This window comes from Podarcis tiliguerta, assembly GCF_965153285.1.
Source record: "Podarcis tiliguerta genome assembly, chromosome: 14".
In the NCBI taxonomy this organism is placed as follows: domain Eukaryota; kingdom Metazoa; phylum Chordata; class Lepidosauria; order Squamata; family Lacertidae; genus Podarcis; species Podarcis tiliguerta.
The window spans coordinates 24,565,793-24,583,436 of NC_139547.1; the positions used below are offsets into that span (position 1 = coordinate 24,565,793).

At 47.8% G+C, this 17,644-nt stretch overlaps 1 protein-coding gene across 1 annotated transcript in view; it reads left to right on the forward strand.

Moving 5' to 3' along the window:
• The first annotated feature begins 1,088 nt into the window (after positions 1 to 1,088).
• The window catches only part of RGMA (repulsive guidance molecule BMP co-receptor a), a 35,637-nt gene continuing 19,081 nt past the window's right edge, over positions 1,089 to 17,644 (forward strand). Inside the window, exons 1-2 of the mRNA XM_083412247.1 lie at positions 1,089 to 1,293; positions 11,455 to 11,570. Of these exons, the coding sequence (XP_083268373.1) occupies positions 1,280 to 1,293; positions 11,455 to 11,570 (130 nt within the window). The 5' untranslated portion in view covers positions 1,089 to 1,279. The remainder of the gene's footprint in view (positions 1,294 to 11,454; positions 11,571 to 17,644) is intronic.

The window sequence follows — 17,644 nt, forward strand, 5'->3', positions numbered from 1 at the left end:
GACTGATTATGCAAGGTGGGGCTTACCTGCCCCTGCCCCAATATTTTATTCCTGTTGGCACCTCAGCTTGCAGGCTTCCTAGCAGGGCATTTGGTCAGCTGGGATGATCGTCGAAATGGACCGTTGGCCAGATCTTTCCTATCTCCTTATGTATGCATGGGTGAGAGGGATCTCCATTTTCAACCTGTGAAATGTGGAGGTTGGACGCTCTCTCCTCAGAGAGCAATAAAGACCCCCTGCATCTGGATCAGGCCAGGGGCCTGACGAGTTCAGCCAACTAGGCACCCCAACCGGAAATAGGGACCTGAGCACAACAACAGCACTCTGCGATTCCCAGCATCCTGATCCTACATGCATTTGTGGGTGCGGAACACAGCCGTAGTGACTAGCACAGTGGTACCTCGGGTTGAGTACTTAATTCATTCCGGAGGTCCGTTCTCAACCTGAAGACCACTTTAGCTAATGGGGCCTGCTGCTGCTGCCACGCCACTGGAGCACAATTTCTGTTCTCATCCTGAAGCAAAGTTCTTAACCCGTGGTACTATTTCTGCGTTAGCGGAGTCTGTAACCTGAAGCGTCTGTAACCTGAAGCGTCTGTAACCCGAGGTACCACTGTATTTCTGGGTTAGGAGAGTCTGTAACATGAAGCGTATGTAACCCGAGGTACCACTGTACTAGCCACTGTTAGCCTTATCCCCCAATGGAGTCACCACATCCTCTTCTAAAGCCATCTAAGTTGGTGGCCGTGGCCCCACTCCCCACCTTTCTCTCCCTTGCCCTGCCTGCAGCCCCCCTGCCCTCCCCAACCTCCCCTCTGCTGCCTGTTCGGCAAATAGCTCGCCTCCTCACCCTAACCCACGGAGAGCCACAAGAGAGGCGCATCTTCCTCGCTTGCTTGCTTGCTTGCTTGCTTGCTTGCCTGCCTGCCTAATCTGGGCTCCCAGCCTCAGCGAGTGATCTGCATTGAGAATCGCTCTGCGATTCCCTCTCTCCTCTCTCTCTCTTTTTTGCAGAGAGATGCAGCTGGTGCAACAACAGAAGATGCCAGACCTCCTTGCTGGCTCCTGCGGTTGCTAAAGGGGTGGGGTGGGGTGAAGAGGGGCACCGCGTAGCAATCTCTACAGGGAAGAGAGGGGCGCAGCAGGTTCTGCAGAGGAGGAGGGGCTCGCTCTCTCGTGGACCATCCTGCACATCTGCCCCCTCCCTCTCCAGGTCTCGTGCATCCGAGGGGCGTTTGCAGCTGGCTCCAGCCCTCTCCTCCCGTCCAGGTGCAAGGCTCATGCAGCGGCTAAGGTAAGCGGCGGTGGGTGGGTGAGAATGATGGGCGTGCGGGAGGGGGGACTGGGGAATTTCCGGCATGCAAGTTCTAATGGGGGGTATGAAGGGAAAACAAAACAAAAAAAAGAGGTAATGTCCTCTTTGCACCTTTCCTATTTGCACATCTCTCTACACCCCAAGGAAAATTCCCTTTCCCGTTGCTTCCTGCTTCTCATGCTGAATTGCATACTTTCCGTTTTTCCAACTCCCTTTTCGACACTTGATCTCTCCGATGCAAAGCCTCCTCCCTCTCCCCTAATCCGATTTGCACGCGGAACCTGTTGAGGATCACTCTGGTGTTTGCATTCCGCTGGAATTGAGTTTCACTCTCTTTTTTTAATATAGTCAGTTTTTTGCAGTGATATGAACAGATGTGTCTGGGACTAGGTCCCGTTGCATGCAATAGGACCTGACTTCTGAGTAGACGTAGGATTGCGCAGTTAGCTGGGCATCTTCCTTGTTGGATCTGATCCACACTTACCTTTTGCCTCGCTCTCTCCGGGCACAGATCCGCGATTTAAAACTCCGTATCCCATCCCCCCCCTTTTTTTTTGCTCCCATTCCTTGCTCCTAAGGAAATGTCAGCACAGCGATTCGAATTGAAGCGTAATTCCTGTTCAAAATACCTTTTTGCCCTGTTTCCCCCTGCCCTCTGCCATTTCCAAATTTAGTCATGCTGGAGCCTGCATGCGAACTATACAACTCTCTTTTCCTAAGAAAAGAGAAGAAAAAGACAGGTATTCCTCCTTTTCCCCCACCCGCTCAGATATCTTCCTTGATCTTCCACTCTCTATTCCTGCCACCTAAATTGAGGCTGCCTCTGTTCCTATACTAAATGCATCTCTCTCACATACCTCTCAAATCTTCCATCCTACTCCTATTTCCAAACAAATCTGCCCCATTGACACTGATGACATTTTACTGCAGGCATGTGTTTTAGGGCACGCTAGACATGCATTGCTCCACTGCCATTTTCCATGCGCCGGGTACCAAATGAGTCCTGAGTGACTGTGCAATCACCGATTTAGAATTTTAAACAGATTCCCCTCTGGATTTGCCCTTTGGGGGCAGGAAGGTGGATCTCACAAGTGGTGTTTAAAAACAACAACATGTTGCCATTGATTCATCTGCAATAATACCTATTTGTACAATATTAAGTCCACTTCCCGAAGTATTATTCCCCATTCCCTCTTTAATACTTGCTTGCTATGCTGAAAGTGAGAGATTTAGCAGCATTAGGGGAGAATTGCTCTCAGCTTCCAAACCGGAGGTATTCCAGAGGTTGCTGAAGTCCTGCTCCCTCCAGTCAGCATGGCCATGGTCAGGGCTGACGGGAGTTGTAGTCCAACCACATTTGGAGGGCCCCAAATTGGGGACGGCGGACATTATAAAACTTGCAGGCCTGTGCAACTTACTCATCAAACTCAACAGTATAAAGGTAAAGGTAAAGGGACCCCTGACCATGAGGTCCATTCGTGGCCAACTCTGGGGTTGCGGCGCTCATCTCGCTTTATTGGCTGAGGGAGCCGGCGTACAGCTTCCGGGTCATGTGGCCAGCATGACTAAGCCGCTTCTGGCGAACCAGAGCAGTGCACGGAAACGCCGTTTACCTTCCCGTTGGAGCGGTACCTATTTATCTACTTGCACTTTGACGTGCTTTCGAACTGCTAGGTTGGCAGGAGCAGGGACCGAGCAATGGGAGCTCACCCCGTCGTGGGGACTTGAACCGCCGACCCTCTGATCAGCAAGTCCTAGGCTTTGTGGTTTAACCCACAGCGCCACCCACGTCTCTTCTCAATAGTATAGGGCAGTATATAAATTCAATAAATAATAATAATAATAATAGGATTGTCTTGCAATTCAACATGCACATGGCTGCAGTTGCAAAGATTGGTCCATAAGAGTCAACTCCTGGGGGTCTTCAGCCCCTCAAATAAAATATTTGAGGGGGCCACCCCCACAAAGTTGATGGCCATTACCGTTCAAATGGTGTGTGCACACCACATCATGTGATTGATTATGTGGGACTGGGCTTACCTGCCCCCCCCAATATATTATTCAAGTTGGCACCCCTTGAGTGGAACAGCTGCTCCTGCAGGAAAGACTTGCCCCCCCCCTCACAAATTCACAGTGGGCTGCCCTTATAGCAGGGATAGGGTATCTTCTGGTATTGTGGGACTCCAACTCCCATCAACCCCACCAAGCATAGCCACTGGTCAAGGATGATGTTGCAGTCCAGCAACATCCAGTGAGCCACCCCTGCTCCATTGGGACAAACCACAATGTCACAGTGGTGGGGCAAGCATTTGAATTCTCTGGGTCTCTTAACCAGACAAGATGTTGCACAAAGCAGGGGGAGATTGGGATGAAAGTGAGGGGGGCAAATCCAGAAATTAGGTTGGTGTTGTAGCCATGAGGTTAGTTTGGAGCCTTGGGGGCTTCTACAAAATTGTAGAGTTGTAAAGGACCCCAAGGGCCATCTAGTCCAACCCCCCACAATGCAGGAATCTCAACTGAAGTATCCATGACAGATGGCTATCTAATGCCTGCTCAAAAACTTCCAAGGAAGGACCGTCCACAACCTCACAAGGCAGACCTTTCCACTGTTCAACAGCTCTTACTGTCAGAAAGTTTTTCTGTATGCTTAGTCAGAATCTCCTTTCTTGTAACTTGAAGCCATTGGTTCGAGTCCTACCCTCCAGAGCAGAAGAAAACAAGTTTGTTTCCTCTTCCATGTGACCACTTTCCCCAAAGTCAAACTAGTGGCAGAGAGGGGGAAAGATATATTGAGGGATCAGGTTAAATGTCCACCTAGCCTAGCCATCTCCTTCCAACAAAGGACAGCTGTGTGCCTCTGATGCAGCCTAGAATGGCATTAGCCTGTTTTGCCGTTGCATCACACTGTTGACTTATGTTAAGCTTGTGGTGTGCTGTGATCCCAAAGATCCTTTCACATGTGCTGCTATGCTAGTTAGCCAGATGTCTCCGTGTTATATTTGTGCATCTGGTTCTTCTGGCTTAAGTGCAGAACCTTACATTTGTCCCTATTGAAATTCATTTTGTTAGCTTAGGCCCAGTTCTCCAATCTGTTAAGGTCATTTTGAATTATGATTCTGTCTTCTGCGGCATTAGTTACCCTCCTCAGTTTGGTGTCATTTGCAAATTTAATGAGCATCCCCTCAATTCCTTCATCCAAGTCATTCATAAAGATGTTGAACAACAATGGGCCCAGGAGAGAACCCTGAGGCACCCCACTGGTCACTTTTCCCCAGGATAACAAGGAACCAGTAATGAATACTCTTTGGGGCACCTGGTGTCATCCAGATGTTTTCTGACTGAGCCTCAGCCAATTAGGCCAATGGTCAGGGATGATGGGGACTGTAGTCCAGGGTTTCCCAAACTTGGGACTCCAGCTGTTTTTTGGACTACAACTCCCATCGCCCCTCACTAGCAGGGCTAGTGGTCAGGGATGATGGGAATTGTAGTCCAAAACAGCTAGCAACCCAAGTTTTGGAGATCCCAACTGCAGTCATAACAACATTTGGAGAGCCACAGGTTAGCTGCCCCTGCAGGAAAGACTTGCCGCCCCCCAAAAATATGGTTGTGCTTTCACATTAAAAGAAGCAGCAACATATAAAAATATACAGAAATATGTACATTTACAAATGGCACTGGGCAGGAGGCAGAATACAGTTACTGTCAGGTTCATTGCTCCTGATTTATATGACTAATTGTAAGGGGGGGGGGTTAGATGACGTGCAAAGTTAAATAGCATGATGGACAGTCCCAGGTGGTGGAAGGGTGGAAATCAGATGAGTAAAGCTCAATTTTCCTGACAGTTATTAACTGATAAATGCATGCTAGCTGCCCGCTAGTTGCAGGAAGTCCAGATGTCAAATAGGGTTGCCAACTTATGGAGGGCAGGCAGCCTGATGTGCTTTTCTGCCATTAATGGCAACCTGATGAGCAGAAGCTAGCAGCTCTTTACAAATATGTGCAGATCAAGCGGTTTGTAAGAGCAAAGCATTAAGGATAGTATAAGATGGATAGCTCAGTTGGTTAGAGCATGGTGCTGATAATGCCAAGGTTGTAGGTTTGATCCCTGTATGGGACAACTGTATATTCCTGCATTGCAAGGGGGTTGGACTAGATTATCGTTAGGGTCCCTTCCAACTCTACAATTGTATAATTCTATGGACCACAACCAAAGATCCACCTAGAGTAGCTTTCCAATCTGTTGCCCTCCATTCAAAACATCTGGAGGGCACCTGGTTGGTGAACATGATGGTTCCAACAATGATCTGCTGAAGCTCACAAACAGCACATGGAGGTGAAGAATGAACACATTGACTACCTCCTGCACCTGGTACTTAAAAGATATAGTGCACCTATCTATGGAGGTTCAGTGTAGCTGTCACAGGTAACTGGAGCTGATATAACCATCACACACTCTATCGTGTCAGATGTTAGTGGCATTTAATAAGAATTCACAGGGAGACATTTAATAAGAAGTCACAGAGGCAGTGATCTCCCCCTCCCTCCTTTTATAGCAATATTTATTAGTTTCTTAAATAAATCGGCATTATTTTGTGCTTGCAAAGGTTTGTGTCTGGGAGAGTATGACGTTCTTGCTTGTGTTACTCAGGCAAGAGATGAAAGTTTGGTGTTGTTTAGATGTGATTCTTGATTGCTGCCTGTAGGAGTAATTGCATTGCAATTGCTTCGAGGTGGAATCAATTTCCCCAAATTGAGATTTTAATGGGAAGCTCACAAACGGCTGTTATGTCATGTGGTTTAAGGAGGCTTAGGGTTGCATTTATTCAAGGCGCAGGTCTTTTTCTTGCCCCCAACCCCCACCCCCGCAAGCAGACCAGGGAGAGCAGTGCCATCTACTGGGAACCAATGAACCTCAAACTGTATTTAAGCTTAGGAAGAAAGCAACCACTTGTAATTTTAAAACAGCGAACAAGCCACATAATTGATTTGACTTCTCTTCAAATGTAGTCAACACGCTGGTGCTTTTTTTGTGGGGTGAGGACTGTGTTGGACCAGAAGTCACATCAACTCTTTGTTCAGAAAAAATACAAACCAGACAAAATCTAACCATTAAGAGTGTCTGATGGGGACCTGGGAAGCCCGGGTTCAAATCCCCAGCCAGCCATGAAACTCACTGGGTGACCTTTGGCCAATCACTGTTTCTTAGCCTGACCTACCTCACAGGGTTGTTGTGAGGGTAAAATTGAAGAGCATGTATGTTTCCTTAAGCTCCTTGGAAGGGACATGGGGGTATCAATGTAATGATGAATGCAACTAGCTTTTTGTTAGGTAAAGGTAAAGGGACCCCTGACCATTAGGTCCAGTCGTGACCAACTCTGGGGTTGTGGCGCTCATCTCGCTTTATTGGCCGAGGGAGCTTCCAGGTCATGTGGCCAGCATGACTAAGCTGCTTCTGGAGAACCAGGGCAGCGCATGGAAACGCTGTTTACCTTCCCGCTGGAGCGGTACCTATTTATCTACTTGCACTTTGACGTGCTTTCGAACTGCTAGGTGGGCAGAAGCTGGGACTGAGCAACAGGAGCTCACCCCATCGCGGGGATTCGAACCGCCGACCTTCCGATCGGCAAGTCCTAGGCTCTGTGGTTTAACCCACAGCGCCACCCGCATCCCTTAGCTTTTTGTTAGACCGTGGCTAACTCGATAATCTCTGGCATTCATTTAAAGAAGGGATGGTGAACTGTGGCCTTCCAGATGTTGTTCTGCTCTAAATTTCCTCAGCCCCAACCAGCATGGCCACTGGTGAGGGATGGGAGCAGCTGGAGTCCAAGAACTTAGGGAATGAGGCAGGTTCCCCACCTCTGAGTTAAAGCAACTTTGCATTAGATTGCCAGCTTCTTACTGGACCTGGGTTCCTGTGCTGTTACCAGCAGCTAAGCACGAATGAATTAGCCAGTGGTGGTGCTTATCTCTACACCATGAAAAAGTTCGCTGGTTGATTTCAGCAAATCAAAGCTGACGCTAAAGGCACAGGAGCAGGCCAGGCTGCATTTTTTCTAGTCAGTTGAGAACCATAAATTTCATTTTGTGAACCGCCCTGAGATCTTTTGATGCAGATCAAATAAATAAATAAGAATTTTGAACGAGAGTTCCAACTTCCAGACCTCGTTGCCTCAACACCCAGATCCTAAATACACTTTGGTTATAGTGTCAAGCTCTGCGTGTCTTAAGGGAGCATGCAGACCTTTGAGTTGCCGTTTAAAATCCTTGGAGAAGAAGAAGAGTTTGGATTTGATATCCTGCTTTATCACTACTCTAAGGAGTCTCAAAGCACACTGAATGTTTGTCCCATGAAATTATCCTGCCTTTCCTCTTTGTGAGAGAGCCTTTGCCATTTTTCTGGGGGAGTTTTGGGAAACCCCGAAACTGGAATCTGACCATTTGGCCCTGGAGAGCAGCGTTCATTTCTCATCATTACACCCATATGATTGATTCTGTAAGAAGAGGCTTTTTCAACTGCCACATTTTAAATCTTTGGGTTTTCTGGGTTGTTTTACAGCTGAAAAATCCTCCAGGTTTGTAACACAGTGGGATACATTTTCTTCACAGCCTCCCCTTCCGGTTCCACGCACCAATGATGCCCAGTTGTTTATTAGAGGTTTGCTGAGATGTGAAATGTGTAAAAATGGGAGGGTATTGTTTAGGACTGGCTCTGAGGGGGGAATGGTAGAGGGGGGGGTGGACGGCAGACTGCTCCCTACAGAGAACAAAATATACAGAGTGAGAATCCCAGCCAACCCTCTGATGAACGGTTTAGAATAAAGCCTGCGATGTGTGAAGTTTATATCTCGTTTTGTAACGGCGGGTCTCCCGCAGGAGGCAAGTGCAGTGCCCGCCGCCAAGCTGTGTTGACAAGGAAGGCTTTGTTCTGTTGCAAATATCTCTCTGCCCTGTCAGGGAGGAGGTTGGTGAAGGGGCCACTGTCCCTCAGCTACTGGCCAGGACGGCATGCTCTGCCTCTACAGTCAGCATAACATTATTTGCCTGGGAGTAGCAGCAGGGGAGAGTCGCTGTTGCTTGCTGCTTGCTGTTGTCCTGCTTGCTGCCTTCCCAAAGGCATTGCTGGACTAGATGGGCCTCGATCCAGCAGGCTCTCCTCCTGCCCTTTTATGTGTGGTTGGGTCTTGCTGAGGAGGTGTGGGCAAGGAAAGGCTTAAGATCATAAAAGGAGCCTGTCATGTACTGAGTTGACTAGGATCCAAATTGCAGCAGTCTGATTGGTCCTAGAAAAATAGGATTCAGAATGCAGCAGTCCGATTGGTCTGCAGGAGTCACCCAATCCAACTCCAAGTGGATATGAATCCGCAACCTGATTGGCCTACAGGAGAAACCCGGAATTAGCCAATCAAGTAATGTGTAAATAATGTATATAAAGCAGACAGTTAGGGGAAACATCCCCATTTCTCATTACTATGAGCTGAATAAAGAGCATGAAATCCACACTCGACTCTGAGTATATTTCAGAGCCCTAATGGATCAGGCCAATGGTCCATCTAACCCAAAGTTGGGTTTCCAGCTGATTTTCGACTACAGTTCCCATCATCCCTGACCACTGGTCCTGATAGCTAGGGATGATGGGAGTTGTAGTCCAACAACAGCTGGAGACCCGAGTTTGCTGTAGCCAGACATGGTGTCCTTGCAGTGGCCAGTCAGGTAGAAGCCTATGGGAAGCCTCCAAGCAGAACCTGAGAGCAACAGCAAGTCTCCCCCTGGTGATTCCCACCAACTGATATTCAGAGGCATACTGCCTTCAAACACACAGGGTTATGGCCTAGCCATTGTGGCTAGTAGCCACTGGCAGCCTTATCCTCCATGAACTTGTCTAACCCTCTTTGTAAAGGCATTGTTGCCCCAAGAGTTGCCAGTCTGTATCTTGTGCCACATTAAAAGGTAAAGGTAAAGGGACCCCTGACCATTAAGTCTAGTCGCAGATGACTCTGGGGTTGCTGCGCTCATCGCGCTCTAGTGGCCGAGGGAGCCGGTGTTTTGTCCACAAACAGCTTCCGGGTCATGTGGCCAGCATGACTAGCTGCTTCTGGCGAACCAGAGCAGCGCACGGAAATGCCATTTACCTTCCCACCGGAGTGGTACCTACTTATCTACTTGCACTCTGACGTGCTTTCGAACTGCTAGGTGGGCAGGAGCAGGGACTGAGCAACGGGAGCTCACCCTGTCATGGTGATTCCAACTGCCGACCTTCTGATCAGCAAACCCTAGGCTCTGTGGTTTAGACCACAGCACCACCCGCATTTGTGCCACATTAATACCACTCAATTACTGTGATTTTAAAAAGCATGGCAATACTTGGCATGGCAATACATGGCAAAACAGTAGGGAAGGCGATGGTTGGTGACCTGGATCCGCCAGCTTGGCTTGCTATCCAAGCACAGGCTGTTGATGGACAACTGCACAGCCCCCTTCACTCTTCATTATTCCTTATCTATAAACTGGACTTGGGCAGACAACGCCTTCAGATAGAAGACTCCTCTATCAGACAACGCCTTTCAAACAGAGGACTGCCCTCTGTAAAACAGGCCACATGGCCCCCCTGGCTGTTAATGACACCTTGACCCTTGCATTTGTTTTCCAACACAAGGATGATAAAAGTAAGGCGTCGGTGACAAAACTTTCTTCTGCCCCATTTTTAATGGCATTAGGCTGTTATGATCCGCCCAGCTGAGGCAATGCACCCTCCCGAATATCCAGTGCTGAGAATAAACTTCTAGAGATGACTGACACTTCAGTGCCCTGCCTTAAGAGTTTCTCAGAGGCACACAGCTGTCCTCTGTTGGAAGCAGAGGGCTGGATGGGCATTCAGTCTGATCCCCCAATATCTCTTGTCCCCATGTTGACATATGAACATGTCCCCTTTCAGCAACTAGTTTGACTGAAGCAGACTTCTGGGGAAAGCAGACTTCTGGCAAATCCTGCAGCCAGCTCTTCCCTCTTGGTCCTGGGTGTGTGTGCTGGTGATGCTGATGAAACCAAACAGCCAGGGCCAGATTTGGCTCGGAGGCCTCTGCACAGGAACCTAGGAAGCTGCCTTCTACTCAGCCCAGCTCTTGGGGAAACCTTTGACCCTCCAGATGTCATCAAACTACAACTCCCCATCACCCCTGACCATTAGCCATGCTTGCTAGAGCTGATGGGAGTTGTAGTTTAGCAATACCTGTTGGGCCAAAGGTTTCCCCACTGGTGACTTAGTCCACCTAGGTCAATGCCATCTACACTGACTGGCAGCTGCTCTCCAGGGCTTCAGGCTGGGGGCATTCCTAGGTCTACCTGGAGGTGCCAGGGATGGAATCTGGGACCTTCTGCATGCAAAGCAGATGCTCTCCCTATCTGCTGCAACCCCGTGCCAATTAATCTGCCTTGGACTGAATCAGACCATTGGTCTACCTAGCTCAGTACTGTCTGCACTGACTGGCAGCAGATCTCCAGCCAGGGGCCACTCGCAGCCCTACCCAGAGAGACGCTGGGGATCCAACCTGAGACCTTCTGCATGCAAAGCAGATGCTCTACCCCTGCTGCGCCACAGCCCTTCCCCAGAGCTGCCCTCCTTCTCCTCTTGCTTCCTTTGGAAGGGGTGTTGGAGAGAGAGGCGGGGGGGGGGGAGCCTTCTCTGTCTCTAGATGGAGTGCTGGAATCCAGCTGTAACACATCTCTCCTCTCTCCCAACCCCCCTTCTTCACGTTGGCTCTGTAACCGGATACGTGCCTTGACTACGCGGGCGGGACCAGGCCTCTGAGTGGCCAGGCCCTGCCAGCAAGCAGCAAGACTTTACGCATTGGAAGGGAGCGCGCGGTGATTGATGGCTGGGGCTGTTTTCCAGGGAGAACGAGGCGGGTGGAATTCGGTGCGCGCTGCTCACTTCTTGCCCGGGCGCTTGGAGTTCCCCGCTCAGAGCCAGGCTCCGGTTTCCCCCTCCCCTCTGTGTCCTGCTGGTGCTGGTGTTTTATTTTTTATTTTCCCCTCCATGCCTCCTCTCCTGTTCAGTTGAGTTCTTTCCCCGCTCCTCCCTCCTTCTTACCTTTCTCTTTCTTTTTCCCTCTCTCCTTTTGCAAACCAAAACTCTTCTTCTAGGGAGAGGCTAGTGGTTAGAGCTGAAGCTGGATGGATGGGTATGGGGAAAGGGGCAAGCGGCCAAGCCCTTGGACTGATCCAGACCCTCTTTCTCTCTCTCTGCGTCTTCCCAACAGGTAAGGAGCACCAGCTCCCCCGCTTTTTTCTGTTTTGCTTTTTAAAAAAATATTGGGGGGGGGACCAGCCTTCCAAGAACTGCCTTTTCGGTTTCTCTCCCACCCTCCCTCAAGCCCCCCAATCTGTGGGCCTCCCATTTGCTCTCATTTCACAGCACTTAGCCACATGTTGGAAAACCTGGTGGTGTTCAGGCACCCAGCCTGAATCGATCAGAGGCACACCAGACCCACCTCTTCGCAAATTTCTTTCGCTTCGCATCGGTTAGCCTAGAGACTTTTGTCCGCCTCATCAAGATGCCTTTTTTGCTCAGCATAACTGAGAGGGCAGATGGAGCAGGGTGCTTTGCAGCGGGGCTTCAGAGCTAACAAAAGGCACCGAGAAAGTTTCCCCGTCCCATAGGTTCTCCGTCCCCAGAGCATTTTACTTGTGTGCCCATGTGAGAATTGCGCGTCTCTGCGGCAGAGAGGCAGAAGGGGATCACTGACTCCTACCTTACTCTTCCGTTAAAGGCTTTAGCGATGGCTGTGAGATCGAGAGAAAGCATTTGTACTCCTCCTCATGAGTGAAAGATCAAAAAACACACCATTTGGCACCTTGTTTCTTATGTTTGTTTGTTTTGCAAATGTTGACTTATAGACTTTTAAGAGCCAAGGGGGGTGGTGAGAAGGATATTTTCAGGTGGTTTTTGTTGGGAAAGTTCTTGAACCAAATGTTTACATGTGCATGTCTGGAATATATGTGTGTACCTAAATTTGATGGTGTTGCTCAGCTGTGTTATACCTGTGATATAAGAATATACCAGATCCAAGACTGGGGTCCCAGATAGGCAAGGAATGAACCTCATGACACATTTTTCTTCCTCTCTTTCTTTCTGGGACATGTTGGCAGATGCATTGATCTTGCTCTAACCTGCCACTTGTTGCTAAGTTGGAAACCTTTGCTGAATGCAAATATCTACTCAATATTTCAAAGCAAGAAAAAAAAGAGGGGGGGCTGCCCGCTGTGAGGGGGATACACTGGCAGGTTTTTTATCGCCTCTTTATTATTATTGACCTGTAGCCTTCCTTATTTGCTGTTGCAAATTTGCTTGTTTTCTCTAGTAGCCGGAGTTAAGCTTTTCTTTGCTAACATTTGGGTCTACCTCCTTCGCTGCCCTCCTCTCCATCGTCGTCCCCCCCCCCCCCATTTAATCCCATGGTTTGTTTTTACGGTGTCAGAAAAAGGAGCGGGTTTTCAGAATCACAGCTGAAAACGCCATCTGTTTCCAATGAATCCCACCATTGGCTTTTCCACCGTGTTTCTGCCGGATTCTTGCTTGCAAATTCCTTCAAGCTATGAAGGCTTGTTTTTGTTGGGGGAGGGGAAAGTAACTTCACACAGGGAGAGTTGTTCCCTTCCAAAAACTCTCCAGTTTCTTTACCTCGAAGGTTCTCTCCCCCCCCCCCTTTTCGTTGAGGCAAGTGGTGGGGGGCGCAGAGAGCAGAAGGAATTATTAATTGCTCTAGGGCTTGGAGCTCCTGATATAACTGCCATTTGTGCGTATATTGATTTATTGCAAAACTCTTCTTTGCAAAGTGTGAAATGATTGGGATGGGGGGGCGAGTATCCTTTAAAACACACACACACACAAGCAACACCCTGACTATTTGGTGTTTGTCTTGGTTGATCTTGTAGCAAAATAAAATCTCTCCTCTCTCTCCCCCCACCCCACTTCAAATCCATTCCAAGCCTTCACACACTGAAGCAATTCCGATGAAATGCTTTGGAAAAACTCGAGAGAGCTGGGTTCCGCAGCCTTGGAATTGCCTTTCCAAGTGTGTGCACAAGCCAGCCCTCCCCTTCATGCAGATTTGCTGGGAAGGTGCTATCTGATCTGAGATATTATTGAATTCTTTCCCTGAGAAACGTGCTGGAGCCGGAGATCGCCTTGCAAGAAGGAACTTGATCTTCGATCTGGGATGTGCAGCAGATTGTGTGTGATTCGTTATTATTCACCCCTGCGGCAATTAAGCTGTATTAATCACGATTGGCTCAGGGACCTCCCTTTGTCAGTAGTCTGTGTTGGTTGGGAGTTGGGGTGAGAATGACGACTAGGGGGTTTGTGTTACCCTACAAAGATGGTGTAGGATTTAGTTGTCTTGCTCCTAGTGACTGGCACATACAGCTTCTTAATAGTTCTGAGATAGTACACTGCAAAATTGCACTGGCTTCAAAAGAGAATTAGCCAAATTCATGGAGGAAAAGGCTTCTAGCCATCATGGTTATGTTCTAACCATGGAATTGTCAGTGGGGAGCATTGCTGTTGCACACTGAGTCCTGCTTGCAGTCTTCCCTTGGAGTGTCTGCCTGGCCACTGTAATGCTGGACTAAATAGGCTGCCCACTTGATCCAGCAGCCAGACTCTCCTTATATTCCTAGCTGACAGAGTGTTGTGCTCGGCAGTGGCCGGTCTGGGTTCAAATCCTGCTCAGTTAGACGTTCACTTAAGTGGCCAGGCTCCATTCCCAGCTTAGGCACAGCTGTTTAGCGGGGGAAGTTTTATGCAGGCCTTCCTTTTGGTAAAAACGGCCTCTGCTGTGCTTCCTTCTCAGAAGATATAAAAGGAGAAAGGAAAGTGGAGTGTTGTTGGCCTAGTTCTGTCACATCTCTAAAAGGATGAGAGTGGAGAGCTGCCCCTGTTCTGCTCCTGCTTTGAGAGCACATCAGGAAGAAGAAAGCTTTTAAACACACACAGAGAGAGATTTTCTCAGTGACCCTAAAATCATTTCTCAAAGGAGTCTGTTGGGCACAACAAAGAATTGTAAAGCACTTTTGTGAGGCATTCATGCCATATATTTAAAGAGCTACGATAATACTTCATGGCTTCCAACACGCCTCCAAGAATTATGGGAGTTGTAGTTTGCTAAGGGTGCTGAGAGTTGTTAGAAAGTCGCTATTCCTCTCATAGAGCTACAATTTGTAGAGCAGTTTTTACAGGAATGGTAGTTCTGTGAGGGGGAATAGGGACCTCCTGACAACTCTCTGCACTCTTAAGCTACAGCTCCCAGAATTCTTTGAGGGAAGCCATGGTTGTTTAAAGTAGCACCACAATGTTTATAATGCATGTTGTCAATATGGGCATACTTTTCTTTAAAAAATTGTAAATTATAGCAAAAAAAGGGAAACTTTTACATAAAAGAAATAACAAGAAAACAAAGTGCCAAAATCATATGTAATATAAGATCCGGCAGAAGACAAAACAATTACAATGTTTTCTGTGCAACTTGGCACTTCCTTAAACTAAGGAGTTCACATACAGACTTGCCAAATGGAAAAAAAATGAAGGAACGAAGAGTTAACATCATTATTTCCCTTTGTTCCCAATTAGTAGTTCAACAGAAACGTACCTGAATATATTTTCACAAAATCCACTCCTTGGAATAAGCAGGAAAGGCCATATGGCTACAGACTTCTTTATTGGTAGATAAAATAAAAAGTCATGTCCTATGACCAAAAACCCAGTCTCTTACAGCATATGCTCTAGCTACTTTCAGCTTTTGGGTAGAAGTTTTCTAGAAGAGCAGTTTGCCAGACCTTTGAATACTGGTAATCGTAAGTTATCTGAATGAAATGTCTTCTAGGCTTTTGCCACAGTTCCTCTTGCTGATGTTAACAGGTGTGAAATGGGTTCTTTATTCTTTAGGTCCCTGTCCACATCTATATGTGTGGTGTGAATGTGGCCATACTGAGCCCTTCTGCTACCAAGTACTCTCCTGATGATTTGACTCTGCTGGGCTGAGGATGATGGGAGGGCAGCAGGTTGGAGGAGGCTGGTCCATAGAGTGTCAGTGGTGGCCTTGACGGATCTACAATCTGACTTGGCCAGCGCATGACACACAGCCCTTATTTGTTGATTGATTTTTGTTGATTTATTTAAACATTTACAAATCATACTTTCCTGTACAATAACACAAGGCAGTTATTCAGATACAGTATTTCAATAAAAATGTCAGACGTTTCTGTGAGACCTGACTGGCGCAGACTCTCCAATTCAAAAGGCCTGTTTGAATAATACACATGACTCACAGATTGCATGGGGGTTATATTCCGGGTACTGTGCATAAAAGCCGAAATCACGTATAGCCAGAACAACACCAGAACTTCTATCCCGCCCCCCGCCCTGGTGCAACCATCCCTAGCTTCCCCATGCAAAGTGAAGAGCCTTTAAGCTCTCTGCTGTGTGTGTGTGTGTGTGTTTAATTTGTGTGATTTCAGCTGGCCGCCCACCAAATGCGTAAACCTGAAATTGTGCTTGTTAAATGCATGTAAGTTGCGAGTTACCTGTCTTTAGAAGATGTCTAAAAGTGAGCAGGGATGGCTTCTTCCAAACTTGTATTGGTAAGGAGTTCCAAGGCAGTACTTGCCACACTATAAACTGCAGGTGAACTACTGGGCCCAGTTCAAGGTGTTAGTGGTGTCATAGAAAGCCCTATATAGTTTGGGATCCAAGTACCTAAAAGAGCACCTTCTTCAATATCAGCCCTGTGATTGGCAGGTCATGTTGGCGATGCCACCACTAGGGGCTGTAAAGTTGGCGCTGACCTGTGGCAGGGCCTTTTTGGTGGTGGTTTCCTGGTTGCGGAATGCCCTCCCTTCTAAGTTGCACCTGTCTCCATCATTAGTTATTTTCAGAAGGAATTTGAAAATGTTCCTGTTTACCCAGGTGGCTGAAGAATACCGTTCTTGGCAACCCTAAGATTGGATGAAATAATGTTTTTAACTGGCTTCAGAATGTTTCGAATTGTAACTGCTCTTAGATGTTTTTAGTGGGTCATTGTTTTTGGAAGGTTTAAGCTATTTTTGAAGGGTTTTGTTTATAAATCGTGTATCCGTTTGCCGTCCAGGACTCCTTTGGGAGGAAGGGCAAGATATACCATATTTTTTGCTCTATAAGACGCACCAGACCATAAGACGCATCTAGTTTTTGGAGGAGGAAAACAAGAAAAAAAATATTCTGAATCTCAGAAGCCAGAACAACAAAAGGGATCGCTGCACAGTGAAAGCAGCAATCCCTCTTGCTGTTTTGGCTTCTGGGATAGCTGGACAGCCTGCATTCGCTCCATAAGACGCACACACATTTCCCCTTACTTTTTAGGAGGGAAAAAGTGAGTCTTATAGAGCAAAAAACCATGGTAAATTCAAGGAATAAGAAATAAAGAATTTACCACTGGAAGTGCCCCATCAGAAGTCCTCAGTGATGGAGGTGAAGGATAAGAAACCAGGCAATCATTAGGGTGCTTTGAGCCTGTGCTGTTTAGAGCTTTGTGAATTAACAAAAGAATATTGAGCCTGGCCTGGCAGCAAAACTGCAACCCATGCAGGGTAAACCTTTTCGCAGTGACATGATCCTGGGGAGGTCTTCATCCTTGAGTATGGGTGTGTGTGTGTGTGTGTGTGTGTGTGTGCATAAATATGTCACTGAGACTGGAATTACTGGCCTGGAGGACGGACAGGTTGTGGAGAAGAGGTGGCAGGAACTGGGAGAGCATCTGTTGCCTTGGATGAGCTGCGTGGGCAGGGTTTGGGGAAGGGAGACATAGGAGCCAAAAACCACAGGAGGGTGCTGCAAAATTGGGGTTGTGGTACATGAAGGCGAGAGGCTGGAAGCGGGACGGAGGCCCTGGCGCAGCTCGCTTGGCTCGGAGGAGCTGGATTTGCTCTCACTCGTCAGCTTAATGAGCGCCGGGCCCCGGCTCCTTTCACTGGGACTCAGATTTGCTCGTAAAATAGTTTTAAAGGCTCTGCAACCTGCAATTGTCAAATATCGTAATTAAGAATGGAAATCCCGTAACAGTGCCATTTTTTTAAAAAAAATGATAATAAAAAAGAACAACCCAGCCTAGAGTAAATGTTAGCACAGCTTTGCATCCATTTCAGAAAAGGACAGCAGAGAACTATAGACCATGGGTAGGCAGACTAAGGCCCAGGGGCCGAATCCGGCCCAATCACCTTTTAAATCCGGCCCTCAGACGGTCTGGGAATCAGCGTGTTTTTGCATGAGTAGAATGTGCCCTTTTATTTAAAATGCATCTCT